General features: G+C 36.3%; 1 protein-coding gene across 6 annotated transcripts in view; it reads right to left on the reverse strand.

Moving 5' to 3' along the window:
• Positions 1-4,699: 4,699 nt before the first annotated feature.
• Positions 4,700-12,764, reverse strand: part of NLGN1 (neuroligin 1) — a 574,670-nt gene continuing 566,605 nt past the window's right edge. For all 6 annotated transcript variants that reach the window (XM_084639872.1, XM_084639871.1, XM_084639868.1 and 3 more), the window contains 2 exons: positions 8,053-8,842; positions 4,700-5,661 (listed from right to left, as the gene is read on the reverse strand). In XM_084639872.1, the coding sequence (XP_084495998.1) occupies positions 4,839-5,661; positions 8,053-8,842 (1,613 nt within the window). In that variant the 3' untranslated portion in view covers positions 4,700-4,838. The remainder of the gene's footprint in view (positions 5,662-8,052; positions 8,843-12,764) is intronic.

Consider the following 12,764-nt stretch of genomic DNA (forward strand, 5'->3'; position numbering starts at 1 on the left):
TAAACTACTATTTCCAGTTACCATATGACATTAACCTGTAGTGTCTGATCATAGCTCCACTGAAGTCAACAAAAGTTTTCCCATTGATGTGAAGGAGCAGGAAGATTAGGTCCTCAGTAGGCCTTAATTTACCATTTTTAACATTATATTTAATTGTTTTTCAGTAGATAAAATATAGTAAACATTCTAAATAAACTTTATTTTTTCATATATGCATGAATTATCAGGGGCTATTTGGTTACTACTTAAAACAATGAAGGTTGAGTTAGTTGCACATTAACATTTTGGAAGTTAGTCATCTATCAATCCAAGGTGATTTAAAACACATTTTTTCCCTCCAAACTTATTTAATCAGTTAATATTTAGTATTCTTACCCTACACAATGCCTTTAAATCAAGTTTCCACTGAATCTGCCAATATGAAATCAATTATGGCAACAGCATTAAAAAAAACCAAGACAAAAAAGAACCTCATGTTCTGCTTGTGGTTAATTCATTGATTCTTCTGTATAATTCTATTGAACCCTTTATCAAATGCACCTAATTTCTGGCTTGCATACAAATACAGCAAAGTGCCAGAACTAAATCAAATCAGAAAGCTTAAGAGAGAGAAACAACTTCAGCAGTGTGTGTGTTTCAAACAGTCAGATTTCTCTGAAGACCTCAGAGGGACATCTGACTCACAGATTGTTATCATTTCAAGAGGAAAAGAGGTATAACACTATTTGAAGAAAGTCCCTTAGTTTATTGAATATATATATATAAAAAGCCAAAACAATTGCTGCAATTGACAAGATAGCTGAATGAACGATAACAAAACCTCAGCAGGGAAATGACCATTAATTTAATTTATGTGGGAGCATGTTTTCGCAATAATGACCAAATTATCTAATGTTCGCTTACATTTAAAAGCAATAGTCCATAACAAATCATTACTAGAAAAGGAGAGTTGAGGGACAGGGGAAAGGCCAATACTTTGAATTAATACCATAGAAGAAAACAAGTTACTAACATCAAAGAACCACTATGATGTTTTACAGCTTCCTAACAATTCCAGTTCTATTTTGTCTCTTCAGAATATTTCACTGAAACTCGCAAGAGAAATCTCAGCAATTTCTATGTAGTGGTGTTTAAAGCTGTAACATGTTTATTTGTTAGGCTTCTTTTCACCCTGTTTTTATTGCATATCAATATTTATTTGAGTTCAGTTAACCAAAAATATACAGTAAGAATCCATTTTTGAATACATTTAGTAACAACACCACTAACCCTGATGCTGTCCTATAGAAGAGTATGTTTATCTATCTTAATTCCATGCTCCATAAATCTTCACTGGATACAGTATACAATATGTGGCCTACTGAGATACTATTAAGCAACAGGTGTTTCAATTTGCTTTCTTTCCCTATGCAATGTCAGTACTGCCTTCTCTGTGCGTAAACTACGCATCCAAGACTAGATATGAAGTAATATATGTCTATAATTTTAATAGAAAATGAATGGGGAAAAGAGGCATTTATTCCATAGTTTTTTCCTCAAAATAATCAAATATTTTTTCTTTAAATGTCTGCAAACATATTTACAAAAATGGGAAAGCAGTAAATACAGGCTTTTCATATTTTTGCTGTACTTCCAAATACTGACTAATATCCTAATTGCATTGGAAATCTGCTCCAATGAACAATACAAAAAATAAAATATCACACTCCATTTGGTTAATCATTGTCTATTTTGAAAAAAAAAAAACCAACCAAATATATCTTTTAAAAATGACAAAATTAAATTCCATAATGCATAACCATCAAAAATCCTCCAAAATGTTTCTTACATTTGTGAGTATGTTTCAGCTTTAAAAACACTTTGTGGCCTTCGTTCATGTTATAAAAGTGGGACATCCTCTTACTTTCAGAAAACTAGCTGCTGAACTGTAATTATAAAGTAGCAACTAAAATTGTATTCACAGTATCTGCATCATGTGAATTTTTGAACAGGAAAATGTTATAAAATTTGCATTGCTGCCTTGATCTTTCACATTTGTGGTATTATTGGCTGACAGAAAAGAAAAAGTATACTGTCATGCTTGGTTTACCTCAATCATTTATTTCTGAACTAATAAAAGTAAACAATTACCAGATACTGTATATAGAGATATATAGATATGGCCACCATTAAATTATAGTAGAAAATTATTTTGAGTTTGATAAAGTTAAGAAAAGCACATGAAATCATATTTTGTGTATATCTTGTTTTATGGCCATTCATGGTTTTGTTTGTTTTGTTTTGTTTCATTAACATAGCAAAAAACAATCTTCCTATTAAACAATAATTATCAGATGGCAGACAATTCTTTTTATTGGTTTACATTGGCAGGTCACAGTCTAAAAGCACAACCACATCAGGCAGAAATTGCACATAGACCATCCTGGATTTTGAAGACTTCAATCTTTATGCTTCTACCAAAAATGCTCCTTTTAAAACTGGGGATGATAATCTATATTATATTAATTGTTAGTGTATATTTTTTATTAGTTTATTAGCTAAAGAAAATGACTGAAACTGCAGTGGTTTTTGTTGTTTTGTTTTCAGTGTCACTTTTGAAGTCTATTTGATGTTCTTAAACACACTTTGAAGGGTAACTTTCTAGTAACATCATTTTATGAAAGTTTAATCACCCTCACAGTGTGAACCAGGTGAGTTTCATTTCATGGAATACTGCATATTTATCTGTTCCTTGCCTTTTCTAAATTTGATGTATGTATTTTTAAATCTTACTTCTGGCTGCAAAATTATGGCAAGTTAGTGGGTAGTGGTAATTAATGTAACACTGTGACATTATACATTCACAGTGTCATGATTTTTATAAGGAACTGTTTTAGGTAGGATTGGCCTATAAATATGCAGTTGTATTATCTGTAGAAGGCATATCCATGTCTTCAAAAACCAGACTTGTCTAAGAAATGACTCTTTATTTGAGACAGTTACCATTACTTCATTAAAAAATGACAAAACAGCAATAAACATTTTAGCTCTTTAATGAGCAAAGATCAGATCTCTTAGCATTGGAATAATATTTGTTATCCAGATTATCTTTATTTCACTCAGTGACCAGTAATATGGCCAAGAAGTACAAAGTATTTTTTCATCAAGTAGTATACAATTTTTTTGTGTGTGTAATAAGCTTTCATTCTTGAAAAAGAGTAACTGAAAAGAAATGTTTCTGTTACTGCAGTTAGTTTGTCAGAGAGAGTTCTTTGCATTATCTTACAAACTATCAAAATTGCTAGTAATTTGAAAAAATGTAAAAAAAAATCACATAACTTTAGTCTAATAGAAATATAGTACAGGTAAGAGAAAGTATTTATCAGGGATGTGCTCTTAAGTCCATCTCATTTTTTTATATAAATGTACATCTGATTACATATACAAACATTTTGAAAGGACCGTGATATGCCGTTTCTGGAAAACAACAGGGGAATGAAGAGTTTCTTGTGATTTTAGACCATTCATTTAAAATCACACAAACAAATGTAAGATTCAGGTTTAAAAATTTCCATTTGTTGGCTCTCTCCATCGTTATGGATCTTCTCTATCTACATTTGTACTCTATAGAGATCTCATCCAGTGAATTCACTTGAATGGCAAGGATAATGTATAGCAAAAAGGGAAATAACTTTACATTAAAATATTAGCAGTAAACTTTGTCACATGCACCATGAGTTAAAACAATAACAGAGCTGTAATCAGAGTGATAATGTTGGGGCATCTTTATACTGCAAAAATATCCTTGCAATGAAATCTTTGGACACACTTTATCTTACCAATATGAACTAAATATATTGTAACTAAACCACAGCAAATTATAAATCCTTCATCAAAGAGGTTCCATTAAGGTTATAGTTCTATAAATTATTTAGGTGGAAACGAAAGAGAACATTAAAAACACAAAAAGATATTTTTCCCTCTGGGATTCACTCAGGGAGTGTTCACCCCTATATACTGAGAATACCATCAAATACCTTTAAGAACTACTGTAATTCCTTCTATTACTGAAGCTACTGTGAATTATTTTACTGTAATTACTTTTGCCCCTTTAAAAAAATCTTCTTTAGGTTGTGCCAATTGATGGAGGAAGCTTCTATTAAAAACTCCAATGGGATGAGAAGAATTTTAATTACGGCTTAATCAGCAGCACAGCCACCAAGCATATAAATTATCATGCACATCGTGCTAAAAATATCCAGTTTCCTTTATTCCCACAACTTTTATACTGACAGCACTTATGTGATTATGTTGTACCTGCCAGGCTTTAAAACTTCTTTGTTTGACTGGCAGATTTCAGCATGAGCCCCCTACTAAGGCCTTAACAGCATTGGTGCTTTGTGTACTTATCCAAATGTGTAAATATGGACTACACAATAAAACAGTTCCAAATAAAAATTGGTGAAAATTATCTGACATTCCATTAGTGTGTCCCTTGTGCATATTTATAGATTTTTTTTTTTTAAATTTCAGTCAGAGTTCTTTTCTGTTTGTGTTGCACATGCCGAATTCCATTATGTAACTTAAATCTTCAAAAATTAACAGTTGAATGTGAATGAAAAAGTATCATTCAGGACAATTGCTTCAAGCAATTGCAAAGTTGTTTTTTTTAAGTTCATTTGTATATATGTACAATTCATTTTTTTTCAAAACCCCCAAAGTTCTTGATATGTATATTCACATAATATTCCTCTATATTTAAATAGTAAGAGTCTTGTAGGTTGAAAGCCAAGTAATCTTCAGTAATGTCACCTACTGTAATCCATCAAAAAAAATAAAGTTTGTTTCATCTTCTCTGGCTATACCCTGGTTGTTGAATGTGAATGGGGGTGGGGGTGGGGATGGGGCAGAGTATTATTCTGTCCTCCAGTAAAGGTATTGAATGTGTGTAGGGGCTGAATCCCTGGTATAGTGTTGGGAATCATTGTAATGGTGTTGGGTGTCATTAAGGGAATATCATCAGGAGACCTTCTCATAGCTAGTGTGTAGTCTGGGGGACAGGCGGTCCGCAGAACCACCTCATGTGGATGGATGGATTCACATTCATGATCCAAGTCAGTGTGCTTCATTTGGAGGGACATTATCTCCTCTTCTTGTGCATGGGCAAGATCATTGGTAGTAGTACGCTGTGGGCTACATCTCCTGTGAACATCATGTCTCCTCTTGTCCTTTTTGTAGTACAATGCTGCAAAGGCCAAAATGTTTAGGAATAGCAAAGATGCCCCAACTGCAATAGTAACGCTCAACTCTGTGGAATAGTCCCTTTGATCCACTGAAAAGGGACTTGGTTGTTGTTTGGGATCATCTTGTTTGGCTGTAGGAAAAGCTGAAGTAACAGGTACAGAATTTTTCCTTGTTGGTCTGAAAGTAATATCTGTTGATGGCACTTTAGTTGTGGTCGAGGTATACTGTGAAATGTCGTTAAGATTGTGCAGATGAGGTACCAGTTCCAGCCACAGGTTCACTTTATTGGCCCTGTAATGTTCCTTCACTCGTGGTTTTAATCCAATATGAAGATACAGTTGGTCTTTCTGAGAGTATCTGGTCCATGCTACTTCCTCAAAACGATTGGGTTTAGTATGAATGAATTTTGTATCTTGTGGGACTGGTTGATTTGGGTCACTAGAATAAAAAAAAAGCTGAGATGTAAAGCCTGCATTTCAGAAGCAACTATAAAATTAAGATTTGATCCTGCATTTTAACATTTATTTGGGGGAAGGAGGGGAAGGGCAGTGAATGTAGTTTTGATCGAATTGGAGGCCTAATAGCAGTTAGAGCCAACACAATGCAAGTGGACACTGCAAGCTTCCCCAATGCCCTTTGTACCCCAACCCCAATCAGCATCCTAGTCCTTTTCTCTTGAGGAAAAATTGTCAACAGTATTACACTTTGGTACTAGTGATGTGGATTAATGCCTACTAGAGACTAGGATAAGGGGTCACAAACCTTATTTTTATTTGTAACTTAAATCACACCTCAGGTCTTCAGAGGTGAAAGGGCAGTGTGTTAACTTAATATAGCACACATTCACTGAAAGCCAAACTGAGCGCGGAGAAGTGGTACAAGGTGAGTCCTTGGCACCTTTGCTAGTCCATGTATCTCACATTCATAAGTGCCTATTCATTTGAATAAGTGGACATAATTTTAAGACCAACCTTCCATGTGCTGTGATGTTGGTGGCATTTCACGTTCTATGCAATCAAAATACCACCACTACGGGAGTACAGTCAAATATTGTGGTTTGTTAAATGATGATCTGTTTTTAATGATGTATACTTTATAACTAAAAGAAAAGGAGGACTTGTGGCACCTTAGAGACTAACCAATTTATTAGAGCATAAGCTTTCGTGAGCTACAGCTCACTTCCTCAGATGCATATCGTGGAAACTGCAGCAGGCTTTATATATACACAGAGAATATGAAACAATACCTATTCCCACCCCACTGTCCTGCTGGTAATAGCTTATCTAAAGTGATTTCCAGCACAAATCCAGGTTTTCTCACCCTCCACCCCCCCACACAAATTCACTCTCCTGCTGGTGATAGCCCATCCAAAGTGACAACTCTTTACACAATGTGCATGACAATCAAGCTGGGCTATTTCCTGCATAAATCCAGGTTCTCACATCCCCCCACCCCCATACACACAGAAACTCACTCTCCTGCTGGTAATAGCTCATCCAAACTGACCACTCTTCAAGTTAAAATCCAAGTTAAACCAGAACATCTGGGGGGGGGGGTAGGAAAAAACAAGAGGAAACAGGCTACCTTGCATAATGACTTAGCCACTCCAAGTCTCTATTTAAGCCTAAATTAATAGTATCCAATTTGCAAATGAATTCCAATTCAGCAGTTTCTCGCTGGAAGAAACTGCTGAATTGGAATTCATTTGCAAATTGGATACTATTAATTTAGGCTTAAATAGAGACTTGGAGTGGCTAAGTCATTATGCAAGGTAGCCTGTTTCCTCTTGTTTTTTCCTACCCCCCCCCCCCCCCCAGATGTTCTGGTTTAACTTGGATTTTAACTTGAAGAGTGGTCAGTTTGGATGAGCTATTACCAGCAGGAGAGTGAGTTTCTGTGTGTATGGGGGTGGGGGGATGTGAGAACCTGGATTTATGCAGGAAATAGCCCAGCTTGATTGTCATGCACATTGTGTAAAGAGTTGTCACTTTGGATGGGCTATCACCAGCAGGAGAGTGAATTTGTGTGGGGGGGTGGAGGGTGAGAAAACCTGGATTTGTGCTGGAAATCACTTTAGATAAGCTATTACCAGCAGGACAGTGGGGTGGGAATAGGTATTGTTTCATATTCTCTGTGTATATATAAAGCCTGCTGCAGTTTCCACGATATGCATCTGAGGAAGTGAGCTGTAGCTCACGAAAGCTTATGCTCTAATAAATTGGTTAGTCTCTAAGGTGCCACAAGTCCTCCTTTTCTTTTTGCAAATACAGACTAACACGGCTGCTACTCTGAAACCTACTTTATAACTGCTATATGTGATCTCAGTATGTTCCTTATTCACTATAGAACATGTTACAATTTCTTACACAGTGGCCAGACTTAAAAAATTGAAAGTGTTACCAGTTCCAACAGAATTCCCCATTTTAAGTACAGAGAAATCTCTCTCAAAGCATCATAATCTTACAAAGCAGAATACGCTTTTTAAGGCCAACTATGGTAATATGAGAAAGCTAAATATTAGATTGAAAAAGATAAAAATATCAGAGAAGCTGCTTTCTGCAGCCCTTCTTTTTTTATGTACAAAGAATTTATCACACTGTTATGTATAGAATAGTCACGTGGACAGTTTCCCCATGTGTCAACAGAATGTTCAATTTTTAATTGAACTGAAAGATATTAAAAACATATAACTCTCAACCTAATTCCGCAACCCTTATTCACGTAAATACGCCTTCCTGGCCCAAGTATTTCCTACAGAAGTCCATAGGAAAGGATTGCTGGATCAAGTCCTCAATTTATAGATGAGATTACTCTCTATCTAGTACTCACCCAGTTTTTGCAAAGTTAGTCCAGTATGTCATCACCACTGCGCTTAGCATAACATCGTTTTTGGAGAAATTACAGGGAAATAATTCAGTAGGACCAATCATAGGGATTCCCAGTACATAAGGAACCTCATCCCCATGGGCTGCATCTGCCCAAGCAGGTACCTGATCTGTTTGGCAATGATGGTAGAAGGCATAGAAGTATGTAGGCGATCCAAAATTCGAGTGAAGATCTGCTGTAGCCACTGCTGGTGCAACCCACTGGTGATCAGTAAACAAAGCTAGCAAAGTTTTCCTTCTTGTCTCCGGATTGTGTCGGTCTGCCCAGTCAGTATACATAAATTTAATAGTTTCTCTCAATATATCTTTGCCTTCAGGGTATCCATATAAATTATCAACAAAATTGGAAACAGCAAAGTCAAAATCACTAGCTGATATGCCATCTTCGCTATCAACTATATTTTCAACAAATTTTAAACCTTCCCCTTGGTTAACTCCCAACATGATGTCATAGTTGAGGAATTCTCCTTGTTCCATCAATATCTGAGGATCATCTGGTATCACATCACCATCAATTACTGGTCCAAAGGCTATGTGGTATCGTGCTGGTTGAATGTCCTGGTCCACAAGTTCTCTATAAGGCTTCTTTTGTAGACACTCTACCAATTCTACAGTGTCTGACATGTTGCAACCAACTTTTGTAGCCAACATCCTGGCATATTTTGCAGGTTGGAAACTAACTGCCCAGCTGGAGAGAGCTGTTCCACTTTGAGCTATTGCTCTTTGAAAAAGTCCTGTGGGGGGAAAAATATTTTAAAAGTACTGAGGTGACCTTTATAAGCATGTAGCTGTTTAATGTTTAGATTAGGTTTGTGGGACAATAGGAAATCTTTTACCATTTTTAAAAAAATGACTAATAAATAAATGCAATACAGAAGGTAAACTCTGCTTGTTGCTGTATCCACATCTAACGTGTACAAAAAAATGCACATATGTATATAAATCCTAGACCAATAGATAAGTAAAACTCATGCAAATACCAACTTATAGCAACTGAGGACCTATACCTGAGTAACTCAGGAAGCCGAAAGAGTGGGAGAAATTGTCTGATGCCATATCTTGTTCAAGATAACCCTGTTTGCTTTGAAAAACCCATAATACTAAAATTATTTTATCAGGTTGGAGGAAAAGTGAATTATACCCTGCATTTGACTGATTTCTTAGATACTGTTCAAGTTATCAGCAGCTTGCATGTGTATGACCATGTTTTAAATTGAAGTCTGAATAGGACCTAATAGACTGTTTTTATAGATTCTGTTTAGGATTGAACTTGGCTTGAGATGTACAGGTCTTCTCAATTGGGTATTATAACAAATTTTATATTCTGAAGCCATACACAGTGCTGGGCAGCATTCCTAACTCATTTATCTAAGAGGCAAGATCCTTTCTTGTAAAAGGTCCTGTTTTTAATTAAGGTTTATGGTGATCACATTTAAATAAAAAAGGAAAATGATGTTTTATACTGAATATCCTAAAATATTGCTTTGTGACTTAGAATTTAAACATTTACTCAAGTTTTCATTTATGAGAGATGGGGTGGATGGGGCAGATTCTGCTGTCACTTATACATGTGTACACCTGAAGTAACTCCACTGACATCAGTGCAATTACTCCGGATTACTCTGGTGTTACTGAGAGTAGAATCTGGACCAAAAGCTCTGCTCATAAATATATGAAGCCCTGTTTGAATTGCTTTTTTTTTTTTAACCTTTAGGTATCTTTGTCCACATCATGGGTGAAATCCTGACCCCACCAAAGTCAACGGGAGTTTTGCCAATGATTTCAGTGGGACAGGATTTCATCCCAGTGCTAAGCCATGGCTCATGTACTAGGCATGTATGAAAGGGTTTTATGGGGAATTCTGTCCTGAAGGGATAACACTAGAGTGGCTGATCCCATATATTTGGTGCTCCCCTCTGTGTTGGGCCATGGCATCACTTCACCCCTTCCCCATTCCCTTCGGGGAGCTCTACTTCCAACAGGAATTTTGAGTTTGGCCCCTGTGCAATGAAGTGGGAAAGGATCTTCTACTCCACACTCCTAGGAAATCATAATTTAGTCCATATTAGGCACTATATTTTACCCTTCTTGCTAAATAGTTTTAACCTTTTAAAAAATGTTCTGCATCACCACATAAGTTCTACAACGGAAGGACACCAAACAATTTGCAATTATGCAGTCTATTGGAAAATATTTTGTAATCTGACCTATATTTCATAGCTAACTATATTTTATGCAAAATGCCCCTTGACATCTACACATTACACTAACATAAAGCATATTTGGCCAACATCTGCTTTTATTTACACCAGTACAAATCTGGAGTAATTCTAGTGACATCAGTAGAGATACTAAGGATTTGCAGTAAGATAACTGAAGGCAACTTTTGAAAGCAACATCTGACCCTCTGTCATTGACTTACACAAACAAAATGTCTTTGGGGCACATCCTGCACATCAGCCAGTACCTCCAGTGAACAGGAGTTGCAGCTGCTTGGCTCATCTAAGAATCTGGCTCTTTACAAATACAAATTATGGCCTTCATCTTGCAATGTGATGTGCGGGTGGACTCAGGCACTGCACAGAGCCTGAGTTAGGGCCTACCTGAATCACACTGCAGGATCAGGACCATGCTCAAATGCTAGTTAGAATTAATTGCTTGCATGAAAACATTTTAAAAAAAGGTCTTTGGGGAGTTTTACGATCCTTGAAGATTATAAACCCTGAGGTCCTTACTCAGTCTCTACTCTGCCCTTACTCAGGCAAAACTTTCATTTTAGTAGAATCTGGATGTGGACTGAAATATATGGCTCAAGTGCATCTCTAGATTCATGAGATGAGTCATAACTGAGTTTTGTCTGAGTAAGAGCTGAGTAAAAACAAAGCAGAACCTCAGAATTAGATCCAGAGAAAAAATAATATTTATAGGGCCAGATATTCAGTTGATGTAAATCAGCTTGAAGTCAATGGATCTACAGTGATTTATACCAGCTGAGGATCTGGCCAGTAGAATACATGCAGCAGAGTACCAAATTGGAATTTTCACTAGGATGTAATTCTTAATGCAACGTAGCTTCACTTTATGTGCATGCTGTGTAAATCTCTTTTTTTTAATTGTTTAGAATTATTTTCTATACCAATTAGAGAAAGAGTCAGTTACATGGTAAGAAAGTACTGAGATAAACATTATAGCTTGCTAAATTGCACATAAAAGGCCAGATTATGTTAAAAGTCGTCAAGTCCTCTAGTCATAAAGCTCAATTCAGTTACTTTAAAGAAATACTTCTGTTGAACCATGTTAGTGAAGAATGGATGACAGAGAAAAGTAATTTTCATACTGTAACTGATTTCTGCCAACAACAATGTACAGTAAAGGAAGTGAATTAGATTTCTATCAGGAAATATTCACACTCGTGGCTCAAGGGGCTGTAGGCTGATATTAAAATGACATTAAGGCATAATGGGCCACACTTTGCTATCGTTTGTATGTCAAGGTCTCGCTGAGGTAAATAATCATTTGCATTTATTCATCCACAGATTTCAAAGTACTTTACCGAGATGGATAAGCACTATGGTTCCCATTTTGCATATGGGGTAGCCAAAACAAATTATTTGAGATCTCCATCTTGCAAAGTGCTGAGTGTCTCCCGACCCCTGAAGAATGCTCTGTTCAGTGGGAGATGAGAGCAGTCAAGTAGGCACTCAGCAGACAGTAAATGGGCTTGCGCTTTTGACAAAATGTTATAGCATTACAACATGACTGTGTAGAGTTAGCTGACAAGATGCACATCATGACTGATGGGTCATTCCAGATAAAAGCATATAGTGTTCAGCATTACATCAGTTACTTGTAATTAAACCGAAGGCCAAATGGTCAGTCATTGGCAGAGAATGGACACCAGGTTTCCTGACTCTTAGCCCCATCCTCAATCCACTATGCCACAGATGACCCACACTGTGAGTTCTGCTGAAAAACTGATGGCATGATATGACCCAGAGATTACACATGGTTATGGGCACTATGCTTAGGCTAAGGTCTGACTGGTAAACTACTGGCTTAAAATGCCATTTTACAAAACATGTCACAGGTTAACGTGCAAAGACCTATATAATTGTGAGTGTCAAATTTATACGTGGATTCTACATTTCTGCTTCAAGGTATTTCAAGTATTAAAGTGAAAAGTGGTCTTTGGCTGGAAATGGTTAAAAATTATTTTCTAAAAATAATAATAAATAAAAATAATAATTATTTTAAATAATTTTTAAAATAATTTTTTAAATTAAACCCACTGTCCTAGGAATCTATTTTCCACAATAGTTTTGTTTACATAAAAGAGAATTGGCCTGATTCTTCTCCCATTTACATCACTGTAAGGCCAGATCCAAAAGCCCACTGAGACTTAGTGGGAACCTTTCCATTGACTCCAATAGGCTTTGGATTAGGTGCTCGATGAGAAGTAAATTCTACTGATGTTAGTGGAGTTACTCCAGTACGAGTGTACAATCAGGCCCTCCAGGGAGTTCACCAATGTAAATCGGAGGAAAATGAGGCCTTATGTGTTTCTCCAGACTCCATCAACAAGGGTTTTCTGTCATCTGCCCACTAAGTCTAAACAATATATGTGAAACGGATAATGACAGGATGGTGTTAGAGAAG

The sequence above is a fragment of the Lepidochelys olivacea genome (genome assembly GCF_965140295.1).
Source record: "Lepidochelys olivacea isolate rLepOli2 genome assembly, chromosome: 9".
Taxonomy (NCBI): Eukaryota; Metazoa; Chordata; order Testudines; family Cheloniidae; genus Lepidochelys; species Lepidochelys olivacea.